The sequence below is a fragment of the Pseudochaenichthys georgianus genome, chromosome 2 (genome assembly GCF_902827115.2).
Source record: "Pseudochaenichthys georgianus chromosome 2, fPseGeo1.2, whole genome shotgun sequence".
Classification (NCBI taxonomy): Eukaryota; Metazoa; Chordata; class Actinopteri; order Perciformes; family Channichthyidae; genus Pseudochaenichthys; species Pseudochaenichthys georgianus.
In genome coordinates, this window is record NC_047504.1 from 3006554 (window position 1) to 3032576 (window position 26023).

Below are 26023 nucleotides of genomic sequence, written 5' to 3' on the forward strand. Positions count from 1 at the left end.
TGCAAGTCCTGCCCCCCCCTTCTTTCTGTCTCTTCAAAGAGCCCGACACACACACAGCTCCATAAGGGTCAGACAGGTTGACTGCATCAAACTGAGGGTTCAATGGAAGCAAGTGACACAAAGAGAGAGGTGTGTGTGTGGTGTGGTGTGTGTGTGTGTGTGTGTGTGTGTGGTGTGTGTGTGTGGGTGTGTGTGTGTGTGTGTGTGTGTGTGTGTGTGTGTGTGTGAGAGAGAGCGAGAGAGAGAGAGAGAGGAACCATGTCTGCATTAGAATAAGAATATTCTAGAAGAGGTATGCACAAACTGCATCAGTATCAGACATGGCTTCAGCTGAAATCAAGTTTATCGAAAATCAACATTCACACGTGTAAGACATCTAAATCAAATAGGTACTGCTTCATATGAACAATCTTTTAAAACCTGAAAGAAAACATCTGTCAGTACATTCACACTGAAGGGCTTTCAGTGTCGAGGCTCATTCATCATAGCAGTACAATGTCTTTCAATAAACATGTGAGTACTGTGTAAGGCATGGGCGTAGGAACATCCTGAATGTGGGGGGGGGGATTTTTAAAAAAATGGATTTCCTGTATTCTGGCATTCTGGCAGGTGGTTTGATACTTTTATGTGGCTATACTAGCATGAGGAAAATGATGGGTACATTTTGTAATTTCATCCAGTAGTAAAGAAGGAAACATATTTGATTATTAATTCAGAGCCGTCTTTGAATTAATAAAAAGCAGTTTAAATGCCCATTTTTTGTACATTTATATACAACAATAAATATTTGTGAGTGCATTGAGAGATATTGTTGTGGAGAGTCATTTATATATAAATCGCAAAATACATTTGTAAATCCTTCTGTGAGCATTTATTAATATTGAGATTGATCTGACTCCAAACGGATGTTAAGTTCACCTAGGAATGGTATCATTGACTTAAATGTTCAAATAAATGTTGCTCTTCTGTCTATATTGGTCATATGATGCCCCTTGCCTGAAATGTTTCCTGTTCAATGACAGCAGTCAGTGCCTCTGCATCAGGAACAGCAAATGTGTTGTCTCTGTGTCCACTTAACATCAATTCAGACATCATGACACAATTCCATCAGATTAATGATAAAAACCTAGAGGACATTATACAACTTCTGAAGTCCTCCTCCTGCTGCCTTGATATTATTCCAACAGGATTTTTCAAAGATGTTTTGCCTTGCATGGCCTCAGATCTACTTCATATAGTAAACAAATCTCTTCACTCAGGTATTTTTCCACAGGCCCTGAAAACTGCAGTCATTAAACCGCTCTTAAAAAAGAATAATCTAGATCAGAGGTGCCCAGTACGTCGACCGCAGGCGACCGGTCGCCCGCGGGGGCAATGCTGGTAGACCGCGAGTCATTCATTAAAATAAAAAAAATCAAGCTCCGTTTAAAATAGACAAAACAGGTTTTGATCCCTCCTCCCTTGTCCTCCCTGCCACTTAATTCAGGAGTTTACTTGATTGACAGAAAAAGCGACCTATCGCTTTCCAGTCTGTTAACCCAGAATGCAAAGCGATATAACATCAGTCAAGTGCCGGGTCGTGATGGGAATTCCGGCTCTTCTTGGTGAGCCGGATCATTTGGCTCGGCTCACCAAGAAGAGCCGGCTCTTTCGGCTCCCAAAGGGCTCTTCAGTTTACCACATATTATACCTTTTATAATTAAATCAAATGCCATGCCTCATTTCGCTCCATTTGCTCTTTCCAGCGCTGTTTTTGCAGGGGGCTGATTCTGTGAGCTGCAGCTGACCACGCCCCCCCTGCAGGAGAGGGGAGCGTGCTCTGAGATCAGCTGCTAGGCTGCAGCAATTGTGCTACTTTGTGCACATTGTGCAAGCAACGATGTTTTCAAATCTGTAATCAAAAAGCTCCTCAAAAACACTATAGAAGCAGTTCCTGTCTTTGTTACGTTAGTTCAAACAGTAACAACGGACTACTTTTCTTAGCGGATGCATGTCAATTTAAATCAATACATAAAACTATTTTTTAAATCAATAAAATCATTTTCTAAATCCATAAAAACATTTCAATTAATATTGGGAGTCATGTCGTTACTTTGTTGAGAATGTGGCCATGTGTAATAAGCGGGATAATGTGCACATTGCAGATTGCATAATGTGCCTTCATGCCGATCTAGATCCCTCCGCAAACGAGTTTGCGGAGGGATCGTTTATTGTATTCCTTGTACTTATATTTGTGTTTTATGTTTAAGATTTCAGGACATGGAGAGTGGTTTCTTAGCCTGCTTGTTATGTGTTTCTTAACAGAGAGAGAGAGAAATAGAGAGAGGTTAACATTTGTTTCTGTTCAAGAACCCAAATAGAGTTGTTGTAGTTATCCCATGTATACATAACACGTGTTATTCAGCTCCTTGCAATTTGGGATTTTATTTTTGGTTGGTAGACCTCGGTGAGCTGGTCATTTCAAAAGTAGCCCACCGGCCCAAAAAGTGTGGGCACCCCTGATCTAGATGCTTCAGTAATGAACAATTACAGGCCCATATCAAACCTCCCATTTCTAGGTAAAATCATTGAAAAAGTGTTTTTTTCAACAGTTGAGTAATTTCTTGCATTTAAATAACTGTTTCGAAGTGTTCCAGTCAGGCTTTCGTCCAAACCACAGCACTGAGACTGCTCTTGTAAAGGTCTTTAATGACATCCACTTAAACACAGACAGTGGCAGAACTTCAGTGTTAGTATCATTAGATCTCAGTGCTGCGTTTGACACTGTTGACCACAGCATATTACTAGACCGACTGGAAAACTGGGTGGGACTTTCGGAAACAGTTCTAAATTGGTTTGAATCCTACTTAAAGCACAGAAACAACTTTGTTTCTATAGGTAAATACACATCTGAGTTGACAAATATGACATGTGGGGTTCCTCAAGGCTCCATCTTGGGGCCTCTTCTCTTTTACATCTACTGGCTCAGATAATGAAGAACAACAAAATAAGTTACCATATGCGGATGACACACACATTTACGTAACAATTTCACCAGGAGACTATTCTCCAATTCAAACACTGAGTAAGTGCATTGAACAAATCAATGACTGGTTGTGTCAGAACTTTCTCCAATTAAACAAAGATAAAACTGAGGTAATGGTTTTTGGAGCCAAGTCAGAACGTATAAAAGTTAGCGCTGAGCTTCAGTGTGCAATGTTCAAAACAACAGATAAAGCCAGAAATCTAGGTGTAGTCATGGACTCTGACCTGAGTTTCAACAGTCACATTAAAACGGTTACTAAATCAGCCTACTATCACCTAAAGAATATATCTAGGATTAAAAGACTAATGTCACAGCAGGATTTGGAAAAACTTGTCCATGCCTTTATCTTCAGTAGACTCGACTACTGCAATGGTGTCTTCACAGGTCTCACTAAAAAATCTATTAGAAAGCTGCAGCTGATTCAGAACGCCGCTGCTCGAGTCCTCACTAACACTAAGAAAGTGGATCACATCACTCCTGTTCTGAAGTCTTTACACTGGCTTCCTGTGTGTCAAAGAATAGCTTTCAAAATACTGCTGCTGGTTTATAAAGTACTGAATGGTTTAGGCCCAAAATACATCTCTGACCTCCTGCTAAACTATGAACCATCCAGATCTCTCAGGTCTTCAGGGACTGGTCAGCTGTCTGTCCCCAGAGTCAGAACTAAACATGGAGAAGCAGCGTTCAGTTATTATGCTCCAAATATCTGGAACAAACTCCCAGAAAACCTGCAGGTCCGCTGCAACTCTTACTACTTTTAAATCCAGGCTGAAGACTTGTCTTTTTGTCGCTGCTTTTAATTGAACTATTCATATCTTAAACTGCACTGTAACTTTTATCCATGTATTTTTCCTTTTAATGTTTATTTTATTAGCTTTTCTTTTTTAATGCTTAATGTCTTTCATTTTTTTGTAAAGCACTTTGAATTGCCTTGTGTTGAAAAGTGCTATATAAATAAACTTGCCTTGCCTTCAATATCCCCACTGATTTCCTTAACATTCTGGGATGAGAGTCCACATCACAATTTACTCTAAACTGTCATTTCCCTTTCATCACTCACCTCAGCAATGGACCTCTCTCCACTGTCCCTCTGTTCTGCCTCTGACTCACTCTCAAGCGCCTAGATGTCAGAGAGGTGGTGAAGTGATCATTATTGATTGAGCAGTATACTCTTTCACATTGAACCATAACAAGTCATACTGAATGTAAATACAACTGACTCTAAAGTAAGTCCCAGACTGTGACATTGGACATTTTGAAGACTCAAAGTCCCAAGCAGTAGGTAGAATATTAGCTAGTCTATGTAATGTGCACAGAAAATAAATAGTTAACTGAATACTGGGATGGAAATGGCCTATAAGCACTCAGTAAAACCTAAACACACACAAAAAGCTTCTGAATGATAAGAAGTATAATTAAAAGATAATGCACATTACCATTTTGAGAGAGAGTACCGAAGTTAAAGAACTCAGAAAATAATCTCTTATCCAACTGAGGCTCCAGTAAAACACACTGACTGCGGCTCTACATGGACATCATGGTGTTTACATGAGCACAGAGAGATGGGGTTATTCATGTTCCCTGTTTACATGATACATACTAGTGACCTGGCATTTCGATGCCTTTTCTCATCTAAACTATTCAGTATTTGTATCTCTCTATCATGACATAAAGACGAAACTCCTCTCCAGAAGTGAGACGCTTTTGCCGCCTCCGCCGCCATCACTGTTAACTGATGAACTGCTACCAGCTGAAGACTTACTTTCCTCTTCTTTGAAAACAATGTTCTCATGTCCATGTTGTCTGGGGGAGAAAACATTTAAAACCAAGAGATCGTCAGCTTTGATTTTCGCTGTATTAACCATTTCCTGAACACTTGGTGTGTGTGCCTTACATCGCTTCATACAACGGATCTGAGCTGTCCAACTCTACAACACTCCTTGAACATGCACACGCTATGGGAGAATCTGCCTTGGTACAAAGCAGCAGTGAAACATGGTGGAGTTTCATTGATTTGGGCTTTCTCTCAATAAGCAAGTGGAATGGATTTGATAGTGAAGCACTGACACAGCGCTCTACAAATGTGGCGAGTGGAGAGACCGATTCACGGACTTTCCGAAGAGTAAAAGTGGGGGGGTCTAAACTAATCATTTGAAAAAGTGGGGGGGACTTGTCCCACCCTCATATAATGGCTGCGACGCCCATGGTGTAAGGAAATAACTGAACCTATATCAACTGAAATATTGTTTTTAGAACTGTTAAGAGATGTATGTTATATAATATTTTATGATTGAATGATTGAAAGTAAAAAAACGTATAACCTGTGGATTATTTGTGTCTCATACCCAGAGTTTATAACAAAGATACTGTATAAAGACTAACATCAGTGTGTCAAACACAGATGTTCTTTGTGCCTCCAGGGGCCACACCCTATTCATTTCGTCTAATATTTGCACTTTGTGAACAACTAATCCATGTGAAAACCCGGCAGGAGGAGAGCTAGTTAGCATTAGCTGTTGACTGTTAACCTCCTTCATTGTTAATCGTTCAGGAGGTTTCTACCAGGAGCCACATTATTTCCAGAGGTCTCCTGCTCCTCATAACAAATGGACCAAGTTATTAAAAACACTGACAAAAGCAGTTTCACTTTATAAATACGTGTTGTTGTTCGTTGTACTGAAACTGATGAAACTTGAGCTTGTTTCACGGATATGTTGAGATGCAGATTTTGACCAGGTGTCAAATTATCTAGAAAGAGGCCTCAAAAAACTAAATGTCTGATGAGTAAAAGCTTTAAAAGATAATGAATAAATCCGTTTTATGTTAAAAATGTGTTTTTACAAAGCTGTCGGGCGTCATTTGTTTCCCTGATAAGGTAAGATCTAGATGTGTCATGACTCAAATCCTTCATCTGTTAAAAGTCAAAATAGCTATAGTTGTTGACACAAGACAAGTTATATTGAATTCTCCCAAGATTGTGTACAAATGCCCAGAGTTTGATATCCAGGTTTAAAGCCTTTTATATTCAAATGTGAAAACTTGTTGAAACTTAATCAAGCTAGAATTATCTTTAAAGATGTCGTTGAATGCATGTGTATCTTAAGTAGGCTGGGATTACTTGCTGGCTCAACATGTGTCTTTGAGAAATAACAGCCTTTCTGTATCAGTGGCTGCTGTTTGCATCATGGGACAGATTCCAGACACTTCTTAATCACTGACTGCGAGAACTGGGTTGTGTTCAAAAACACCAAAAACTGAATCCAAAATAAACTGCTGGCAAACTCGGCGCCGAGAGAGAAACAAAGTGAGGCGGATCACAGAGAGAGACCAACCACAGAGACGCTGACAGACACACAGACAACTCCCAGCATGCAACGAGAGCGCCCAGAGACACAGGTGGAGGAAATATATGTGTCAGAGAACAAAAACTGTCTGTCTGAGACACAGGAGCTGTCCCACTTTCTTTATCTCTCACACACACACACACACACACACACACACACACACACACACACACACACACACACACACACACACACACACACACACACACACACCACACACACACACACACACACACACACACACACACACACACACACACACACCACACAACACACACACACACACACACACACACACACACACACACACACACACACACACACACACACACACACCACACACACACACACACACACACACACACACACACACACACACACACACACACACACCACACACACACACACACACACACACACACACACACACCAGAGGGGGAAGAAGTATTCAGGTTCTTTGTTGAGTACAAGTACCAATGCATTATTGTCAATATACTTCATTACACAAACATTTTGCGTGCGTGCGTGCGTGTGTGTTTATTACCTGTTTCTCGCTCCCTCTCAGCCTCACTTGTCTTCTGGATCTTCTCCTGTCTGGACAAAGAACAGCTGATCAACCACTTCCTGTTCATTGATACATTTGCAGTGCTCAAAAATCATGAACACAGGTGTCTTTTTGACACCTATGTGTTGTCAGTTTTCATACACTGGTCCTAAACAAACAAGATTTTTTTTCAACTGCATCTTTTTCCGTCTGGATTAATAATTGAAGGAACTAATCTGGCGTAAACAAATACAGAAAAATCATGTTAAACACGTGTTTTTCTAACTAAACAAAATATGTGATCCATGCGTAGCCCCACACACACATATTGGACTTTTCAGGGTGCAGGCATCACGGCATGTGCTTCCTTTGACGGTGGCACAGCGTTTTAATGAGTGGAGGACTGTTTTGCTTTAATGAGTACCGGTATGTTTTAATGAGCAGCGTTATGTGACAGAAACTCAACTCAAACTGACAAAATCACAGAGCCGTGAGAACGGGTTGGTGGGAATGGAAAGTCCACACAGTCACACAGACAGTAAAGTAATGTCCTCTCTCTGTGTGTTAGCTTTAGAGGTTAGTGCCGAGACATTATTCCATGTCCTATGTTAAGAGGTTCATTGTGATGTTCTGTGATTTGTTGATTTAAATGTGTTTGCAGGTGTTCTTACCTCAGTCTTGGTTTGAAATCAGCAGCAGTGGTGTTGGAACGATGGATGCAACCCGCCCTGCAAAACACAAATCAGACACAGAACATATAAGAACATAACGATACATTTACATGTATGAATGTGTCATAAAAGGCTACTTTGTTTTGCACTTAAAAAAACAGTAGTAGTGTAGAGCCGGCCTTTGCAAAGTGAAATTAGTGCAAACTTTGGTTTACTTCCTGTTGGGTTTGCCAGAGTAAATAATACTTGAATCTGTACCTATGTTCGGAGACCACGCCTCCGCACCAGTGACTATCCCCGGTCTTTTTCATGAACAATTAAAGGTCACCTATCGTGCTATTTTTAGGCAATAGAATGGGCCTCAGATATATAAAAAATATAAAAAACATGTCAATGAAGTGTTTTGGTCAAACAGCACACCCATTCTAGCCATGCCTCATATCCCTCTATTTCACTTCCTGTTACAAAAGTGCTGATTCTGGGTATAAACAGGTTTCTCTTGAGAATGAGACCCTGTGTCTCAATTAGATTTTCACATGTGAACTATTCATATCTTAAACTGCACTGTAACTTTTTATTCATGTACTTTTTTATTCATGTATTTTCTCTTTCAATGTTTCTTTTATAAACTTTTCTTTTTAATGACTGTTTTGAAATGCCTTTGTCTGAATGTCTTTCATTTTTGTAAAGCACCTTGTGTTGAAAGGTGCTACAGTGGGGCAAAAAAGGATTTAGTCAGCCACCAATTGTGCAAGTTCTCCCATTTAAAAAGATGAGGCCTGTAATTTTCCTATAGGTACACTTCAACCATGAGAGACAGAATGGGGGAAAGAATCCAGGAAATCACATTGTAGGATTTTTAATGAATTAATTGGTAAATTCCTCTGTAAAATAAGTATTTGGTCACCTTCAAACAAGATGTCTGGCTCTCACAGACCTGTAACTTCTTCTTTAAGAGCCTCCTCTGTCCTCCACTCGTTAACTGTATTAATGGCACCTGTTTGAACTCGTTATCAGTATAAAAGACACCTGTCCACAACCTCAAACAGTCACACTCCAAACTCCACTATGGCCAAGACCAAAGAGCTGTCAAAGGACACCAGAAACACAATGGTAGACCTGCACCAGGCTGGGAAGACTGCATCTGCAATAGGTAAGCAGCTCGTTGTGAAGAAATCAACTGTGGGAGCAATTATTAGAAAATGGAAGACATACAAGACCACTGATAATCTCCCTCGATCTGGGGCTCCACGCAAGATCTCACCCCATGGGGTCAAAATGATCACAAGACCGGTGAGCAAAGATCCCAGAACCACACGGGGGGACCGAGTCAATGACCTGCAGAGAGCTGGGACCAAAGTAACAAAGGCTACCATCAGTAACACACTACGCTGCCAGGGACTCACATCCTGCAGTGCCAGACGTGTCCCCCTGCTTAAGCCAGTACATGTCCAGGCCCGTCTGAAGTCTGCTAGAGAGCATTTAGATGATCCAGAAGAGGATTGGGAGAATGTCATGTGGTCAGATGAAACCAAAATAGAACTTTTTGGTAAAAACTCAACTAGACGTGTTTGGAGGAGAAAGAATGCTGAGTTGCATCCAAAGAACACCTACTGTGAAACATGGGGGTGGAAACATCATGCTTTGGGGCTGTGTTTCTGCAAAGGGACCAGGACAACTGATCCGTGTAAAGGAAAGAATGAATGGGGCCATGTATCGTGAGATTTTGAGTGACAACCTCCTTCCATCAGCAAGGGCATAGAAGGTGAAACGTGGCTGGGTCTTTCAGCATGACAATGATCCCAAACACACCGCCCGGGCAACGAAGGAGTGGCTTCGTAAGAAGCATTTCAAGGTCCTGGAGTGGCCTAGCCAGTCTCCAGATCTCAACCCCATAGAAAATCTTTGGAGGGAGTTGAAAGTCCGTGTTGCCCAGCGACAGCCCCAAAACATCACTGCTCTAGAGGAGATCTGCATGGAGGAATGGGCCAAAGTACCAGCAACAGTGTGTGAAAACCTGGTGAAGACTTACGGCCCGTCCACACTACAGCTTCGACATCTTCAAAAACGGTTTCCAACGCGTCTGCCCATTCACTTTGAATGGGGTGACGTCACGTTGCCTCGCTTTTCGCCGAACTGAATTGTGGGTAGCATAGCGGTCCGTCTCCGGCGTCTCCGGAGTAGCCAGCGCCAGCCAATCAAATCATATGCCAGTACAAGCGCTAGCCAATCAAACCGCTGCTTGTGTGTCAGGGGCGGGAGATTCATGTGATTGGTTGTTGGTCGAGCTTCAGACGCACCCAGCTTTTTTTTAAGCTGTAGTGTGGACGGGCCTTTACAGAAAACGTTTGACCTCTGTCATTGCCAACAAAGGGTATATAACAAAGTATTGAGATGAACTTTTGTTATTGACCAAATACTTATTTTCCACCATAATTTGCAAATACATTTTTTAAAAATCAGACAATGTGATTTTCTGGATTTGTTTTTTCTCATTTTGTCTCTCATAGTTGAGGTATACCTAGGATGACAATTACAGGCCTCTCTCATCTTTTTAAGTGGGAGAACTTGAATGTGGCTTTTTGCCCCACTGATATAAATAAACTTGCCTTGCCTGTATAAATAAAGGCCAAAAACTGAACAAAATTCAAATAAGAGGGGGCGGAGCTTATAGTGGCTCATGCGGGACCTGGCAGATACTGTCTAAAATGCTGCGGTGATGAAACGCAAGGATTATTAGATCAAGGATTATTAGATCAAGGATTATTTCTGAAACAGTATGGAGCTCAAAGGCTTTCCCTCTTGCCGGTTATACCACAAGGTTAGTTCCTTTTTATTTCCTGCTTCTTCACATACATGCTTTCTCCAGTACAGGTTAGCTCTGAGTGTTAGCGATGCTAATGTAACACCGACCATATTACGTCCAAAACAGTCGGGCATTGTTTCTGATAGCAATGTTTCTGATAGTGCTGTGGGTCCACCGCCGATATTGCGTCATATCGGACGCAAATCTGGATCAGCTCCGTTGTACCCCCGTTTTTAGAGATTTGGGTACGGAGGAAAAGAGAGAGGGTTTTATTTTCTGACGCTGCGTGAGTTCCCTGACACACCGGGGACACATATTTATGTATAAAAAACATCAAAAAGTGCATTTTGCATGATAGGAGACCTTTAAAGAGTAAAACATTTGAGATAAGTCTCAAGATGCACAAGGCTTCAGTTCTCTAACTGGAAGTGACGATCGCCACATTAGCTTTCTGTGGTAACAAATCAATAGACTGCTCTTTAACCAAATGAACAGCAGTAAAGTGGTACGTTTTGCAGTCAGCCATCGTACTCAACAGCAAGTGCAAGCGAGAGAGACAACATCTGTTTGCTCACCTTTGTTCGCATTAATGCAGGCTTTTTATTTTCTGGTTAACTTGTCAAATCACCAATTATGTAACCGTTGTTGTACTTGGAGCGTAAAGTGTGTGTGTGTCTGAGTGAACTCACCTGCTGAGCTTGCTGGCCACAGGTGCAGCGCTGTGTGTCAGAGCTTCAGCTGCAGAGCTGTCACTGTTCACTCGCTGCCTCTGGGAAGAGCTGCTGCAGAACACAGAGAACAACACAAGCTCCTTCAGAAGTAGTTACGACATATTGTCCCGAAAGACATTTCTTTTAGGGAACTTTTTAGGGTATTTAACATCCCCGTCAGGTCATTCAAAGGAAAACACTCAACTGCAATGCAATTGAGCACTTCACATGATGAATAAAACGCTCATCATTTTAAATTTGAGACCCTATGTCAGTTAGTGATGACTTTAAAAACTCTGAGCCACAAGCTTCACTGCAGTCAGGGTGTCTGAGGAACGGGGATCCTGTCTTGATCGAGAGTTGAGCAGTGAGATAATGAGCATGAGTGACATAACACCAGAAGGAAAGTGTTTTAAGCAGAAGTTATGTGACATTGCTCAGGGTGTTCAATACGTGAGAAAGAAAAAGCACCCTATAGCAGTATTTCCCTTTGTACTTCTACTCCTCTACAGTTCAGAGGTACATGGTGTACTTTGACTCCACTACATGTATTTAATACCTTTAGTTACTTCACAGATCTGGATGAATGATGTGAAATATAATCAAGTGTTGAATCAGACTTGAGTTCCACCTGGAGTAAATCCACCAGCTACCCTGCAGTCTACAAAGTACTTCAGACTAGCTGCACCTTCACCAGCTTTGAGAACACTTTCATGATCAATCATTATAAAACACATCATATATATTATTCTGAAATGGACATATTTTTGGTACTTTAACTTTATTTTGATGATAATACTTTTGTACTTTTACATGAGTAAAATGTTGAATGCAGGACTTTTACTGTAACAGAGTATTCCTACACTGTGGTACTTCTACTGTTACTCAAGTACAATATCTGGGTACTTCTCCCACCTCTGATGCATGGCTCAGGACAGGAGGGCTCTGCTTAAACTGCCCAGAATATCATCTGTACCAAACTACCAAGAATCATCCGAACATCTACCAACAATCGACCCATCGTCCGTGATACCTGTGAGAGGAGGAGCCTAAAGGATATTCAAATCCAATCCCCCTCGCACCACCGCCTGCTCGCCCTGCTGCAGTTGTAAAAGCGCTACAGAAGTTTCCGGTGCGTACCAGCAGACAGCAGATCCGTCCTCCTCAGGCTCCTGAACTCATCCTCCACACTGCACCACAACACAGTGTGAGGACAGGGGACGCCTACAGACTGGCTCTGTCCTGGAGGGGAGCGTGAATGTTTGGTGGTGACGTCAGGAGCTCAATGACTCTCACCCTTAAGCAGTGGCGCCATGCACCACCACACGCCACAGCGGCTCTGATCTTCACATGTTACCCACGTCACATGGAATGACTGACAGCCAGGGTTCGAGTTATAAACTGAGCTCTATGGGGGTCTTTGAAAACTAACGCGCGTACACACACACACACACACACACACACACACACACACACACACACACACACACACACACACACACACACACACACACACACACACACACACACACACACACACACACACACACACACACACACACACACACACACACACACACACACACACACACACACACACACACACACACACACACACACACACACACACACACACACACACACACACACACACACACACACACACACACACACACACACACACACACACACACACACACAGCAGCCCTCTACTTGCTACAAACTTGAATATGAAAAGGTTCAACTACGCACGCACGCACGCACGCACACACACACACACACACACATACACACCTTCTCGGCTCGCGCAGCACGCTCACAGGCATAGATTGCCTAATAATGATTGCCTTGGTAATGTATTGGCGACCCCCACAGATGTATGATTTCACGGCGTCCGTGGGAGCTCAGACCCTCCTTAAGGCAGCTCAGCTCCCATTGGCTCCCACATAACTGGAACCGTGCTGACAGCTCATGGACACTATTCCTGGTGTATTTCCACTCGATCTGCTGCTACTGCTGAATGGCAGGTACACACAGTTCTATCTGAGCTTACTTTGAGACTAAGGACCACAGTTTGCATCCGGCCGCTTGTTTACAATGTTTCTTTGAACAGTTTTCCAGTATGAGCACCACCTTCTTCCAACGCGTAGTTTTATAGCCAAACTTTAGGCACGGATGGTAAAGAAGACCCTCCGGCGTTATTCAGACTTCATGCAGAAGTGACGCGGCTCCTACGTCAGCTACATGCATCGACTGTGCATACACGCTCATTGGGAAGTAACGTACGCCACAAAGTGAGATATCACCCAGAGTGAGTCCAACTCAAGCTCAAGTTGTTTCTCTGGAATATCCCTCACGACTCTTACAAACCCTGAGCTGATAGTCTTGTGTCTGCGTAAACAGCTTTGCACCTGATGCTGAAGAGCAAAGCATGAAGCCATCAGCTCAGAAATCATTTCAAAACTAAATGTGTGGTGTGTGGGAGTCGTTCCGTGTGTTCGTCAGAGAGACAGAGGATAGGGGCAGAAGAGAGAGAGGTAATTAGAGTGGGAGGAATAACGCTCACCTCTGGCCCTGCGTGGGCAGAGTGTGTGTGTGTGTGTGTGTGTGTGTGTGTGTGTGTGTGTGTGTGTGTGTGTGTGTGTGTATGTGTGTGTGTACAGCAGATTGGACTGCATTTCTCTCTCCATCCGCTGTGTTTCTGACTCTATCTTCTTCCTAAACCCTCTCGGTCTCCTCTCTCCTCCTCCTCCTCCTCTCTCCTCCTCCTCCTCCTCCTCCCACTCGGTGCACTCAGCATTGCAAATCAGCCCGCCAACACACATGCACACACACGCGCACTCACACATAGCCGGGGGGGAAGTGGTGTAAGGATCAGCAGGTTGTGTTGCTCTGCCTGTACTCACATTGTACCCATTCCTTTATGTAGTGCCTCTTTCTGTTCTCTATGCTAATCTTCATCTTGCTTTGTTTATCCAGTTCAGATCCTGTATGCTTCAAAGTGTTCATAGCAGCATGTTCCATAGTCTGTTACAGCAGCTGATAATCACAGTGTTCATGCTCCATTAATCAGATACACTCGGGTGACAAAGAGTAAATGGAGATCCCGCCTGTAATCCAACACCGCTGTTCACGGGGTCGTTGACTTTGTCCACGCTGTCACTGCCTCGTGTTTACACTAACAACGAGCACTCGTTATGGAAACAGTACAAAGAGCACAGATATTAATGAGTAAACACCTCGCATTATGCCATCAGGAGATGTCATTCAGCTGGCGCACACACACACACACACACACACACACACACACACACACACACACACACACACACACACACACACACACACACACACACACACACACACACACACACACACACACACACACACACACACACACACACACACACACACACACACACACACACACACACACACACACACACACACACACACACACACACACACACACACACACACACACACACACACACACACACACACACACACACTTCTCAATGTCGAGTACGCTTGCTTGGTAGCACATGTCTTCCGAGCATCTTGCTTCAGAAGCGAGGCAAGAATACTTCCTGGCATTCGGAAAACGAAGAGTGGAACAGGCTAGCAAGTGTGCAGGTGTGCTTCATGTGAGAGGCCCCGCCTCACATTTTCCGCCACGGATTTGGGGAAATTGGTCCGTGCGCAAAGCATTGTGGGGATTTTAAGACCGCGGAGTCTACACATGTGCAGCCTCGAAATTTCTCCAAACGAAGTACGCCGGGCTCGGTAGATTTCCAAGTATGCTGGACATTGGAACAGTACTTCGGCGGCACTCGATGACGTACTGTAGTATGCTTGAAATAGTGGCTCTGGAGCAGCTTTACTCGCGATTGAGAAACACCCCGCGTGTGGGGTTAGGTATCATGATGACCCTGACTAAAGGGGGTGGGATCGAACCATAGACCGTCTGGTTGGTAGGACCTATTAATGCCTGAGCCAGAGATTAACATGTACCCAATTAACATGTTTTTATTAATTAAATTACTCATGCATATTATGTTTATGGTAAATCCATAAAATAATACATTCTGGAGTAAAGATTAGTTTGTTTATGTTCACCAAAGATATAACTTCCACAGTTCTACCCATCATACCACATCCTCCAAGGTATTCATTCAGGTTGTAATGGAGTTGGCTATTTTTTGTATTGTCAGAATTATGTATCTTTGTAATATATTGTAGTTATAATTCAAATCCAAGTTCATTCAAAATTAATTGTGGTGTAGAAAAATGTGCACAGTTTTGATATTCTTGGTGAAACAAACTGTGTTAAAAGTTATTGAATGGCAGCCATTTTTATAAAAGGACCATCGTGACTCGTGATGATTTGAGTGTTGACCTCTGTTCCTTCCCACAGCCTCATGTGCAAATCCATTTGTTCGGAGGCCTGCAAATTGTGGTATGGGGTTCTTCTTAAACTACTCCATATGCCGTGTGGTTAGAGACTTCGGCCAGTAAAGGTCTCTTAAAAAAAATGGAGCAAGCCCAAATGTGCAGACATACTTTCTCTCACCACGGGCAAATCTTACTGCAATCTGGCTGTCCGGAAAACATAGCTGCGAAAAGACAACTGGTGTCCTCGAATGACATGAATGAGTGCCAATTCATGATGTAACAGTATCTCTGCTTTAAGGACGTTGTAAAGTCATAATTGGTAAGTGTCCTTATACAGTAAGCCATAAGTTATAGGAGCTGCATCTTGGCGGCATGGGCAGCTTGCTAATGCTACAGAAGTCTGAGCTGGTGGGCCGTCTCACCACCAAAACACTGCAACGGTTACAGGCCAATTAACGTTATAATCTATACATACTATTTCGGTGCTTGGATACATTTGTACTTTTATTTGAAGTAACTAAAGCCACTTTTCAAAAATGATCCAGGCCAAGGAAATTGCATTTAAAATGTCAATGGCTTCTCCAGCTTTTTCATGACCGTACAAAACCCAGCCCTAACATACATAGATACACCGCCCCCCTTCATCCCTATTATCCCACCACTGAAAGTAGTCCCCAATAAATGCACTATTTTGTCCTTCTGTTTATATTTACATAACAGCAGTTGTGTTGGACTGGTTTTAACAAATGAAAGCATACAGTCTGTAAAGATCCATGCAGTGTAAACCAGTGGGCTTGTAGTGGGCCTTTTGATGGGATTTGTTGACATAAAAAAACCCCACATGTTCTTATTCTGCAGAGAGCGTGTAAAGAGCTTCAGGTTTCTGTAGGTGAGTATTTAATCTGGGAATGTAAATATGTTTTAAAGGATTTCATACGGAGGCAGGGCAAGCAGAAGAATGTGTTAACCAAGGACACACACACGCACACACCAAATATGATAGTAACACTTGGCAGGAGAAGACACTGGAGAAATGCAGATGGAAATATTATTCATGCATTTTTATAAACACAGAGAATTATGCAGTTGTTGCTCATGCAGGCTTTGCCCTCTAACAGGCTTTAACAGATAAACCTGTAGAGCAGCACAGCCACATTAGCATGTACCTGATCAACCAATCAGAGAGAGCCTTCCACAGCATTCAGATATACTGTATATGGGTGTCATGATGCAACCTGACATCCACTCTCTGACTGAAACAAACACAATATTGCCTTTGGAGGGTTATGATGCTTCTCAGTTTTACGTTGAACCAACTTTAGAACAATTAAAATGAAGCAACAATGGGTGAAAATGGGATTAAAAAATGTGTTGATTTCAGTATATACTGGTGTTTTAGTATTAATAATGACACTAATGATTAAAACCAGATCACACACACACACACACACACACACACACACACACACACACACACACACACACACACACACACACACACACACACACACACACACACACACACACACACACACACACACACACACACACACACACACACACACACGTTAGTGTACAGCAGTTTGAGTGTTATGTGTTTTACCTGGGAGCAGAGGGTGAAGGGGGGGTTGAGGTGGAGGTGATGGGGTACACAAACACCTGGTTGGAGGACTGACTAGAGGTGCTTTCTCTAAAAAAACAAAAATCAGCAGAAAATAACATATTATTAAATATTCAGCACCGCCATGGTCAGACAGGAGACTAACTGTTGACAAAGATGTATCTGGAGCCAATGGACCCACATCAACACACCTGTGTCATGATCCAAATTCACATTAAGAAATATTATAGATATTTTCTTTATGAATGCTGAGGACAGTGCCGGTTTAGCTGTTTTCAAACATATTTTAATATACTGTATAATGTGTCATTTAAAACCAACCTACAAATAGGTTTTTGAAATGGAAACTGTCTATATTGGCTGTTTTTCATATTTCACTTTTTTACTGATATTTCGTTTTTATTACATTGATATCCACCAGGGAACTTTAAGTCCTTGTATGCTCTGATATTGATAATATAATAATAACTCACATAACTACTATTACTCAATCAATACAAAAATATATATCGTTTTTTTTATAACAACTATATCATAGGGAGGTTAGTTAATGACAAGTCTATGTTGGTTGGTCATCAGATAAATGACCTGTGGTGTATTCTGGGTAACGATGGACTGACAAACGTCCTGTCATGGACCCACACACACTCTGGACTAAATCCTCTTCAACTTAACATTTGTAAAGTCGTGGTGTCTATACTGTAGTATCATACTTATGAAGATGACACACACATTTTTAAATAAAATATCAGCAGTTCACTATTGGTCGATACAAGCCATTTACACTTTGCTAGTATTACAGCAATGGAGGGACTGTATGACAGCCCATAATGCACTGCACATAGGTTTCTGTGAGTGAGTGAGTGAGTGAGTGAGTGAGTGAGTGAGTGAGTGAGTGAGTGAGTGAGTGAGTGAGTGAGTGAGTGAGTGAGTGAGTGAGTGAGTGAGTGAGTGAGTGTGTGTGTGTGTGTGTATTGAATGAGGCGTGTCAAGTAAAAAGGAGAAATGTAAATCTTCAGAAGGCTTTTTAAAAAACTGTCAAACATAGGTGGACATGTTTGGCTAGAAGAGAACAAAGATGGAGAGTCTTTGTTTTATACAAATGACTGACTGCTTGATGGACAGCTACCACAGCAGCGGCTCACACAATGGAAACATGAAGAGAAGCGAGGCGGTGCCGGGACTTCACTGGGGACAGGAAAAGGTGGGTCTACTGCATTTATATCACACACACACATTCCTCCTCACACACACGCTTTCTGAAAGGATTTTATCAGACTCTTCAGAAATCTGAGATTAAATTCAGAATCTTAATACTCTACATTTTCCCCCATGTGGCCCCTAATCCTGTTCCGTAAAATATATACTAAGATGATCATGGAGTAACTTTATTTGTACCCAAATATGATGCTTACTGAGATTAGCATTTTGGATTAGTCCATATTGTGATTTCAATAGGATTTAGATTAATTGTGCTGCTCTAATTAAAGTTATTCAGTTGTAATTCCTCCCGGTGGGTGCACATGTGTGTTGTGTGCTTCATCACATAATGCTGCACTAGGCCATGAAAAAGTAGATTCATGATCTGCTGCTGCAGGGCACATTTCACTGATTCATCAGTGACATGAAATGCTTTTTGCCCGGGGGTCCCAGTTACACTGAATGGCCCCCCCGGAAGGTCGTTAGCCTGCATGTTTCAAACAGCCATGATTGAGATACACTGAGATTTATTTTGTAGTGAATGAATATAACTCAGCTCCGCTGTCACAATGACAGATACAGGAAATCATTCCTGCAAACTGCCATAACACTTTACAACAGCTCACCTCTGGCAGTCAGATAACTCGCTATCTATCTATCCATCTATCCATCTATCCATCTATCTATCCATCCATCTATCCATCTATCCATCTATCCCTCTTGAAAGCTGGTGATCCCACTGAGTTGAATAACTAGTGTCCAGTCTCAAATCTGTCTGTGTTATCAAAGATTCTTGAGTCCCTAGTTTCTACTCAGCTAAAACTTTTTTAAATTCACACAACATCCTTAACCCTATGCAATCTGGATTCAGATCAAAGCACAGTAGTGTGACTGCCAGTCTGAAAGTCTTAGACGATATTAAGGCTGCTTTGGATAAAAAAATATGTTTGTGTTGCATTGTTTATTGACTTAGCCAAAGCATTTGACACTGTAGATCACCACATGCTGTCTAATTTTATGTTGATGTTGATGTCTCGTTTCGGTTATAACGCCATTTGCTGGTTTCAAAGTTATCTAAACGACCATACTCAATGCGTCAGGTTGGGTAGTACTGTCTCTGACCCTGTCACCTTGGAGAAGGGAGTTCCACAGGGCTCTATTTTGGGACCCTTGCTCTTTTTATTATATGTAAACAATATTTGTAATCAGATGCAATTTTTTATCATATGTATGCTGGTGACACTATTGGATATGCATGTGCTCCTTCTCTGGATATGGCCATTTCAAATTCAAAAACTGATTTTATCACGCTACGGCATGCACTTATTGATTCAAAACTTCTATTGAACAGTAAGAAAACCAAAGCAATGCTCTTTGCTCCCAAGTCAGCATCCTCTTGCCTCTCCATTGACACCCTTGATGGCGTCTCCGTTGAGTTTGTCGATACATACAAATATTTGGGCTTTTGGTTGAACAGAAATCTAAAAACTTTAAACACCACATTGAAGTGCTAACTAAGAAACTGAAATTCACTCTTGGCTTCCTTTACAGACTTAAAGGTGGGGTAGGTAAGTTTGAGAAACCGGCTCGAGATACACTTTTTGTTATATTCCATGGAATGCTCTTAACATCCCGATAGCAATGAATATCTGAAGTGCTTTGACAAAAAATCCATAAAAAATGTCATCTGTGGAAGCCGACCAATCATTTTAGTCGGCCCGGCTAAAATAACTGGATGGCCTACCTGCCTGTCAGCCTTCCATCTGTTCACAAACTTATCTCGTGCCCTCATTGGTCATGTGCGCATTCGTGTGTGTTGGAGGAGGGGCTCTGGAAGGAAGTGGCAGATTTTTTGATATTTGATATTTTCAAATTCTAGCGCACTCGAGCTGGTTTCTCCAAAATTACCTACCCCACCTTTAAATGTTATTTTTCAACTTCTTCCCGTAAAAGGTTGGTCTCTGGCTTATTCCTGTCCCAGCTTGACTACGGTGATACAATCTATAGATTTGCCTGTCCCACTGTTTTGGCCAAACTTGACCCACTCTACCATGCTGCACTGCGATATATATCAAATGCACCCTGTAGGACTCATCATTGCATACTGTATAGCATTGGTTTTTATTAATGTACATATGTGCCAGATTTGCTCCAGTTTGTGACTCTTACAACCTCAGATCCAGAGCCTGAATACGGTTCCAGGTACCTGCTGAGGCTGGAAAAAGGAGTCTTTTTCATTATGGTCCTTGGTCTCGGAATGACCTTCAATCAAGCCTTAAACTGACGGCACTTGTCCCTATAGCCCGTTTTAAATTGAAGTTGTCTGAGGTCCTTACCACCAGCTGCTCTTGCAGTAATAAGTATTACCTTTCAAATCAAATCAAATCAAATCAAACCTTTCTTACTGTCCCAAATGTGCACAATGTAGTGAATGCTTTTCGTCTTTTGTTTACCGAGTGGTGTTCTCTGTATTTCATATCTCTGTGTTATGTGTAAAAATGTGTAACGTTGCTGCCTTCTTGGCCAGGTCAGCATTGTCAATTAGATTTTGTCTCAATGCTTTTTATTTGGTTAAATAAAGGTTAAAACAAAAAAAATCTATCTGTCTGTCTAACTCTTAACTTATAACCAGTCCCCATGTTCCCATATGTTTCTAAATGATTCCGCAGTAAATGGACGGCAATGTTTTTAAGACTGTTTCTTTATGTAATGGATATTTCCCTAAAAAACATGTTTTACTTTTAAGGTAAAGTTTTGAGTTTGAGATAAAAGGTGTGTTAAGACCGTTTAGAACTGTCCTGCAGTGGGAGATGTCTGAGAGAGACTGGATGCTCACAGTGTGTCAGTGTGTTTGTTAACTGACACCACAGCTCTGTACGTGAGGTCAGGGTTTAACCAGCGGCTCTGATGACCAACCTTCTGTTCACCAGGCCGGAGGCAGGGGTAACCAGGTCCGGCATGGCTGAGGGCGAGGTGCCCACCGTTGTCATGACTACCAGTTCAGGGTCCAGGATGAAGATCTCTTCTTGGGAGATTTCTGATACGTAGTTCAGATGTTCCTAACGGAGCACAGGACAGGGAGGTCACACAGGTGTGATCAGGAACACACAATAACAGAAATCTGATCAAAAAAATCAGAACTCCCTTTTTTTTAAACTTTTGTTAACAATGGGACTGAAAACGGACTATTGCTCTAGGTGAGCTAATGCTAGCCGGCTGCTTTTATTCAAAAGCTACGGTCTAAATTCCCTACTAACTACAACTTGACTTTTGATTGGTGAGTTAGTGTGGCTTTTATATAACTGCTGGCTCCAAGTGAGCTGAGAGATATCTATAGAGATGAGTTGATCTATAACCCAGAGAGAAGAGGAAGCTGCCGTCACTCTGTGAGAGGATTCAACGTCTCTCCACTTAGTTACACATGGATCCTGTGGCGGTGAGGAGGCTTTTCTCCGCACCTGCCTACCTTCTTTCACTGATCACATTTTTTGATGATCTTTGAGAGGCTTCAAAGCGGAGCACCTGCTCTCTGAACAATGTTCCCACAGCCACATAACAAACAGGGAGCTGTGTGGAGATGTCGAACGGCAGTGGAATATATATCTCACCCTGGCTGAAAAAGTGAAACTCTGACTTTTAAATAAGAAAGAGCTAAATATATTAAGCAGACACAGCGTCACACGCTGCAGGAGAAGCGGTGTACCTGTGGTGGAGGAGGCCAATTACGCCTTCACTACCCAAACGAGGTGACGAGTTAAGCAGCTGGAAAGAAACCAAATGATGGTGAGGCTCGTGGACCAGTGGACATCTGCTCCCTCTGCTTCAATGTCAACCCACCACAGCCAGAAGGGTCTCTTTGCCCCTCATATTCACACGTTAAGGTTCAGTTTTAATAAGTAAAGAGGCAAATGCATTTATTTAGATTTAGAGAAATAGCAACCAGTGATGTGAGAGACCTACCTGTGCTCGGTCTATCCTGTAGAAGCGATCTGCTGTTGTAGCTTAGAAGACAAACAGAAAGACGGCGTTAAACAGTCAAACATTATGAGTGGTGATTTCAGCTGGTTTATCGCACCTTTTTCCATAGCAATGAAATCTCTTGACATGCAGTTTTCAGTGTAAGATACTAAGTTAACAAGCTAAAAACCTGCTCAGGAAATCACTTGCACCCTGCAGGTTTATCGATGTCACTATAAGAGGTTATTATTGAGTGAGATTTCCCTCTGCATCGTGCTATACAATGATTAGCTGCTTCCCACACACACACACTCCCTCTGTCCTCTTCACACACTCTCTCTTTCAACAAGCCAGTCGTATTTTTGTTTGTTTTCGGCTGAATTCCACCAGGACCCTACACAAGCTGAGGTGTGTGCGTGTGCGTGTGCGTGTGCGTGTGTGTGTGTGTGTGTGTGTGTGTGTGTGTGCCACATTGTGTAATATGAATGTTGTTGCTCTGTGATATGTGTGGCAAGCCGCTGCTGCCGAAGGAGATTAATATTCATGCCACTCACCAATAAACAGACTCTGACAGAACCATGCTTTATGCTATTTTAAGAAAAGACCAACTCAGAAATCTGTTCATCTGTTGTGTTTGCACGCATTTCAATAACCTGTTTATATTCTTTGCACTTCCCTAGAAAGAAGAGGCCACACCCCTCTGATAAAGCCTTTTCTCTTTCAGGCGGTGCAACAGTTGATCGAGCAAATAGTAAATAACCAGATTCCTGCTTATTTCTCATGAGAATAGCAATTATTGAACAATTTACAGGGAATGGGTTCAAAGATAATGACTTAATTATCTCACAGTGGAAGAATTCAATAAGATGACAGTTAATGTACACATGAGTATTACTGTGGCACCCATTCTGTGTTAGCTATACCTTACGATCTAAGGTGTGTTCCCTTCTTCTTCTCTTATGTATTTAAGAGATTCATTTGTAATCAAATGTTTTTTTTTAATTCAAATCAAAGATCTAACACTTACAGTCAAGGAAACACCACTTTGGAGATAGTCTCTGCGAGGATACACTCTTTGGCTTGGCGGCCTCCTCCTGAAGGACAGACAGACACATCAGTTAGACGACAAAGCAGGACACATCACCATAGCGATCCATCTATTAAACAGAAACCCAACAAGTAGCTCCAGGTGGGAGAGAGCAACACATTAGATCCATTTGAGATATCATTTATGTACTGGATTTCCTCATAGCTTCAAAGGTCCCCTGTTATACTTTTCAACAGTATATTATCGGTCTCAGATATATACAGAACATGTCTCTGATTGGCTGAAACACCAACCAGATCATTGCAGCATCCCATAAACCCCTCTGTTGCAGCCCTGTTCCAAAAGTGCTGATTCTGTGTCTGTAGCTTTACATGCTAATGAGCTGCTGAAGAAAGATACACATAACCCGGTTACAGTGTGACCCATGACCAGACCAGAAGGGTTATGAATACCCCATTCTGATTGGTCGATGTGGACATTTCAGAGGTCGATAATACTCGCGAACACACACCTGCTTAGCAAACTTAGTGACGGTTGATAAGGAGGATCGAGGGAGAGAAGTGTTCTTTTGAGTTATCCACATCTCCATCATGACCACTTATTTCCAAATATGTGCAAAACATTGATTTCTGTTTGGTTCGGGACAGAAGTTGGATAAACCAATGTGTGAGAAGCCGGGAGAGTTGTGTTTGTGACCGGAGGAAACGTCTCCGTACCTTCCCATCCACGCGCCTCATTACTGAAACCTTTTGTCTGGAGGTATCACGCAGACGGCTAACATCCCGTCTCCAATTAGCTCAGAAAGCTGCAGCAGGATTCTCAACAAGATCAAAACACAGAGCGCACATAACCGAGCTTCCTGCCCCCCCCACCCACTCGCTCCCCGTTAGCGGCCCAGTTTAGACCGTCTTCTTTGTTTACTCAGCTGCCATGTGCTCCTGCTGCTCCAACACGCCGTCTGCCCCTCAGACCTCTGTCTGTCCGCTGATCAATCACCAACTGTCTTTGGGAGAGCTTTCTCACTCCACTGGTGTCCCCGAGTTAAAACACATTCTTACTTTAACTGTCCCCTGTGCCTGCCGTACCCGAACGGAGCATTCGTCTGTTCTCTTTACCAGCTGGGACACACTGCTATCGTTTCACCTTGAGATACTGTGTGTGTGTGTCTGGGGTTTGTATTTCTGATTGTGTCACCTTGATGGCGTCAAACTGTTTACGATGCAGACTTATGTATGAAGTTAACTTGCAGATGGAAAGCAGTATTATTCCTTCAAACCATCATTTCTGAATATGTTTCACTCGTCCGCATAAATCTATTGTATGTACCACAGATCAAATTCAATCAATACATTTCACCTTGATCTGGGATGCAATGTTCACTTCAGAAACTAATCCCATTACAGCTCCCCATGCTGTGTCGGCAGCTTGCAGGCAGCACCACGCATTCTCAGTTGAGCACTGACATGTAAAGTCAGCTTCCGCTCCATGTGACGCGAGGAAAACACGCAAAGACAGTAAAGTTGTTTTCCTAAACTGCAAAGCTTTGCTGCAGACTTTGACAGAAGCTGGCTGGAGTAAACACTCCTCCTCTCCTCTGAGAGTGTGTGTGTGTGTGTGTGTGTGTGTGTGTGTGTGTGTGTGTGTGTGTGTGTGTGTGTACTTATCTAATCCTTCAGCAGCACTCTCTCACAGTCAAACGCCTGCAGGCTTCTACAGCAAAACCTACAAAACGCCATCAACATCTGAACGCGTCTGACTGAATGAGTCCTCTCCTCACCTCCCGTCTCCTCCCGCTCACTCCCGTTGGTCTTTTCACAAATCAAGCTGCAAAGCTCTGTGTGTGTGTGTGTGTGTGTGTGTGTGTGTGTGTGTGTGTGTGTGTGTGTGTGTGTGTGTGTGTGTGTGTGTGTGTGTGTGTGTGTGTGTGTGTGTGTGTGTGTGTGTGTGTGTGTGTGTGTGTGTGTGTGTGTGTGTGTGTGTGTGTGTGTGATGTAACAAACAGGCGGCTGGAAGAGCAGTTCAGGAAGCACCTCTGTTTTACATTTGATTGCTCCAAGGCCTTATGGGATCCTCCATAGTAGGAACACCTAGGAAGTCAAAAATGACCTCCATGTGAAATATTCCTTTCATAACCCTAACTAACCCTAGATTATGCTCATCCACCAGATACACCCAAATCATCAACCCTGGATAACAAGTAGTCTGAGACGTGGTAACGGCTAAAAGGGCGCAAATAAAATACTATTTGGTGATAATCAATGGTTTGTGTGTTAATATGAGAGTAGGTCAAAGATGTGCAGGAACAGCGAGGTCAGGGGGAGAAGCGCACAGAGTGGAGTTGGGACATTTGGTCAACGTCAACAGACACACATTAACTAAATATATTCTGCCATAACTCCAACTAACGGTTGTTTTCTCCGACACAGTGACAAAGTGCAACAGACAGCATCGGCGGAGATCAACCGTTGCAACGGGTGTTACATCATCGGGGTTGCTAGGCAACACAAAGTCTGACAACAACTCATGAGCCGTCTCCTCAGCGTTAGTGATCTAACCTATATAAAAACAAGATAGCGTTGTTAAAAATATCACTTATAGAGTCAGTGTTGCTCTGCTTGCTCCCAGAGAGGAAGATGAAAGCTTGTTGTGGGATCAAGGATGCGGCTACGTGATCTCTACATCAGATTCCTCTCAGCCACCTA

The 26023-nt window shown here is 42.6% G+C and overlaps 1 protein-coding gene across 6 annotated transcripts in view; it reads right to left on the reverse strand.

The window, feature by feature from the left end:
- The window catches only part of LOC117457732 (diacylglycerol kinase zeta-like), a 112014-nt gene that overhangs the window by 7500 nt on the left and 78491 nt on the right, over window positions 1-26023 (reverse strand). For 4 of the 6 annotated variants that reach the window (XM_071205128.1, XM_071205125.1, XM_071205120.1 and 1 more), the window contains 7 exons: window positions 23301-23367; window positions 22277-22317; window positions 21233-21375; window positions 17099-17185; window positions 11080-11172; window positions 7585-7641; window positions 6914-6963 (listed from right to left, as the gene is read on the reverse strand). In XM_071205128.1, coding sequence (XP_071061229.1) covers window positions 6914-6963; window positions 7585-7641; window positions 11080-11172; window positions 17099-17185; window positions 21233-21375; window positions 22277-22317; window positions 23301-23367 — 538 coding nt within the window. Of the gene's footprint in view, window positions 1-6913; window positions 6964-7584; window positions 7642-11079; window positions 11173-16661; window positions 16749-17098; window positions 17186-21232; window positions 21376-22276; window positions 22318-23300; window positions 23368-26023 lie in introns of those variants that run through there. The other 2 variants (XM_071205121.1, XM_071205124.1) reach the window with 2 other exon arrangements.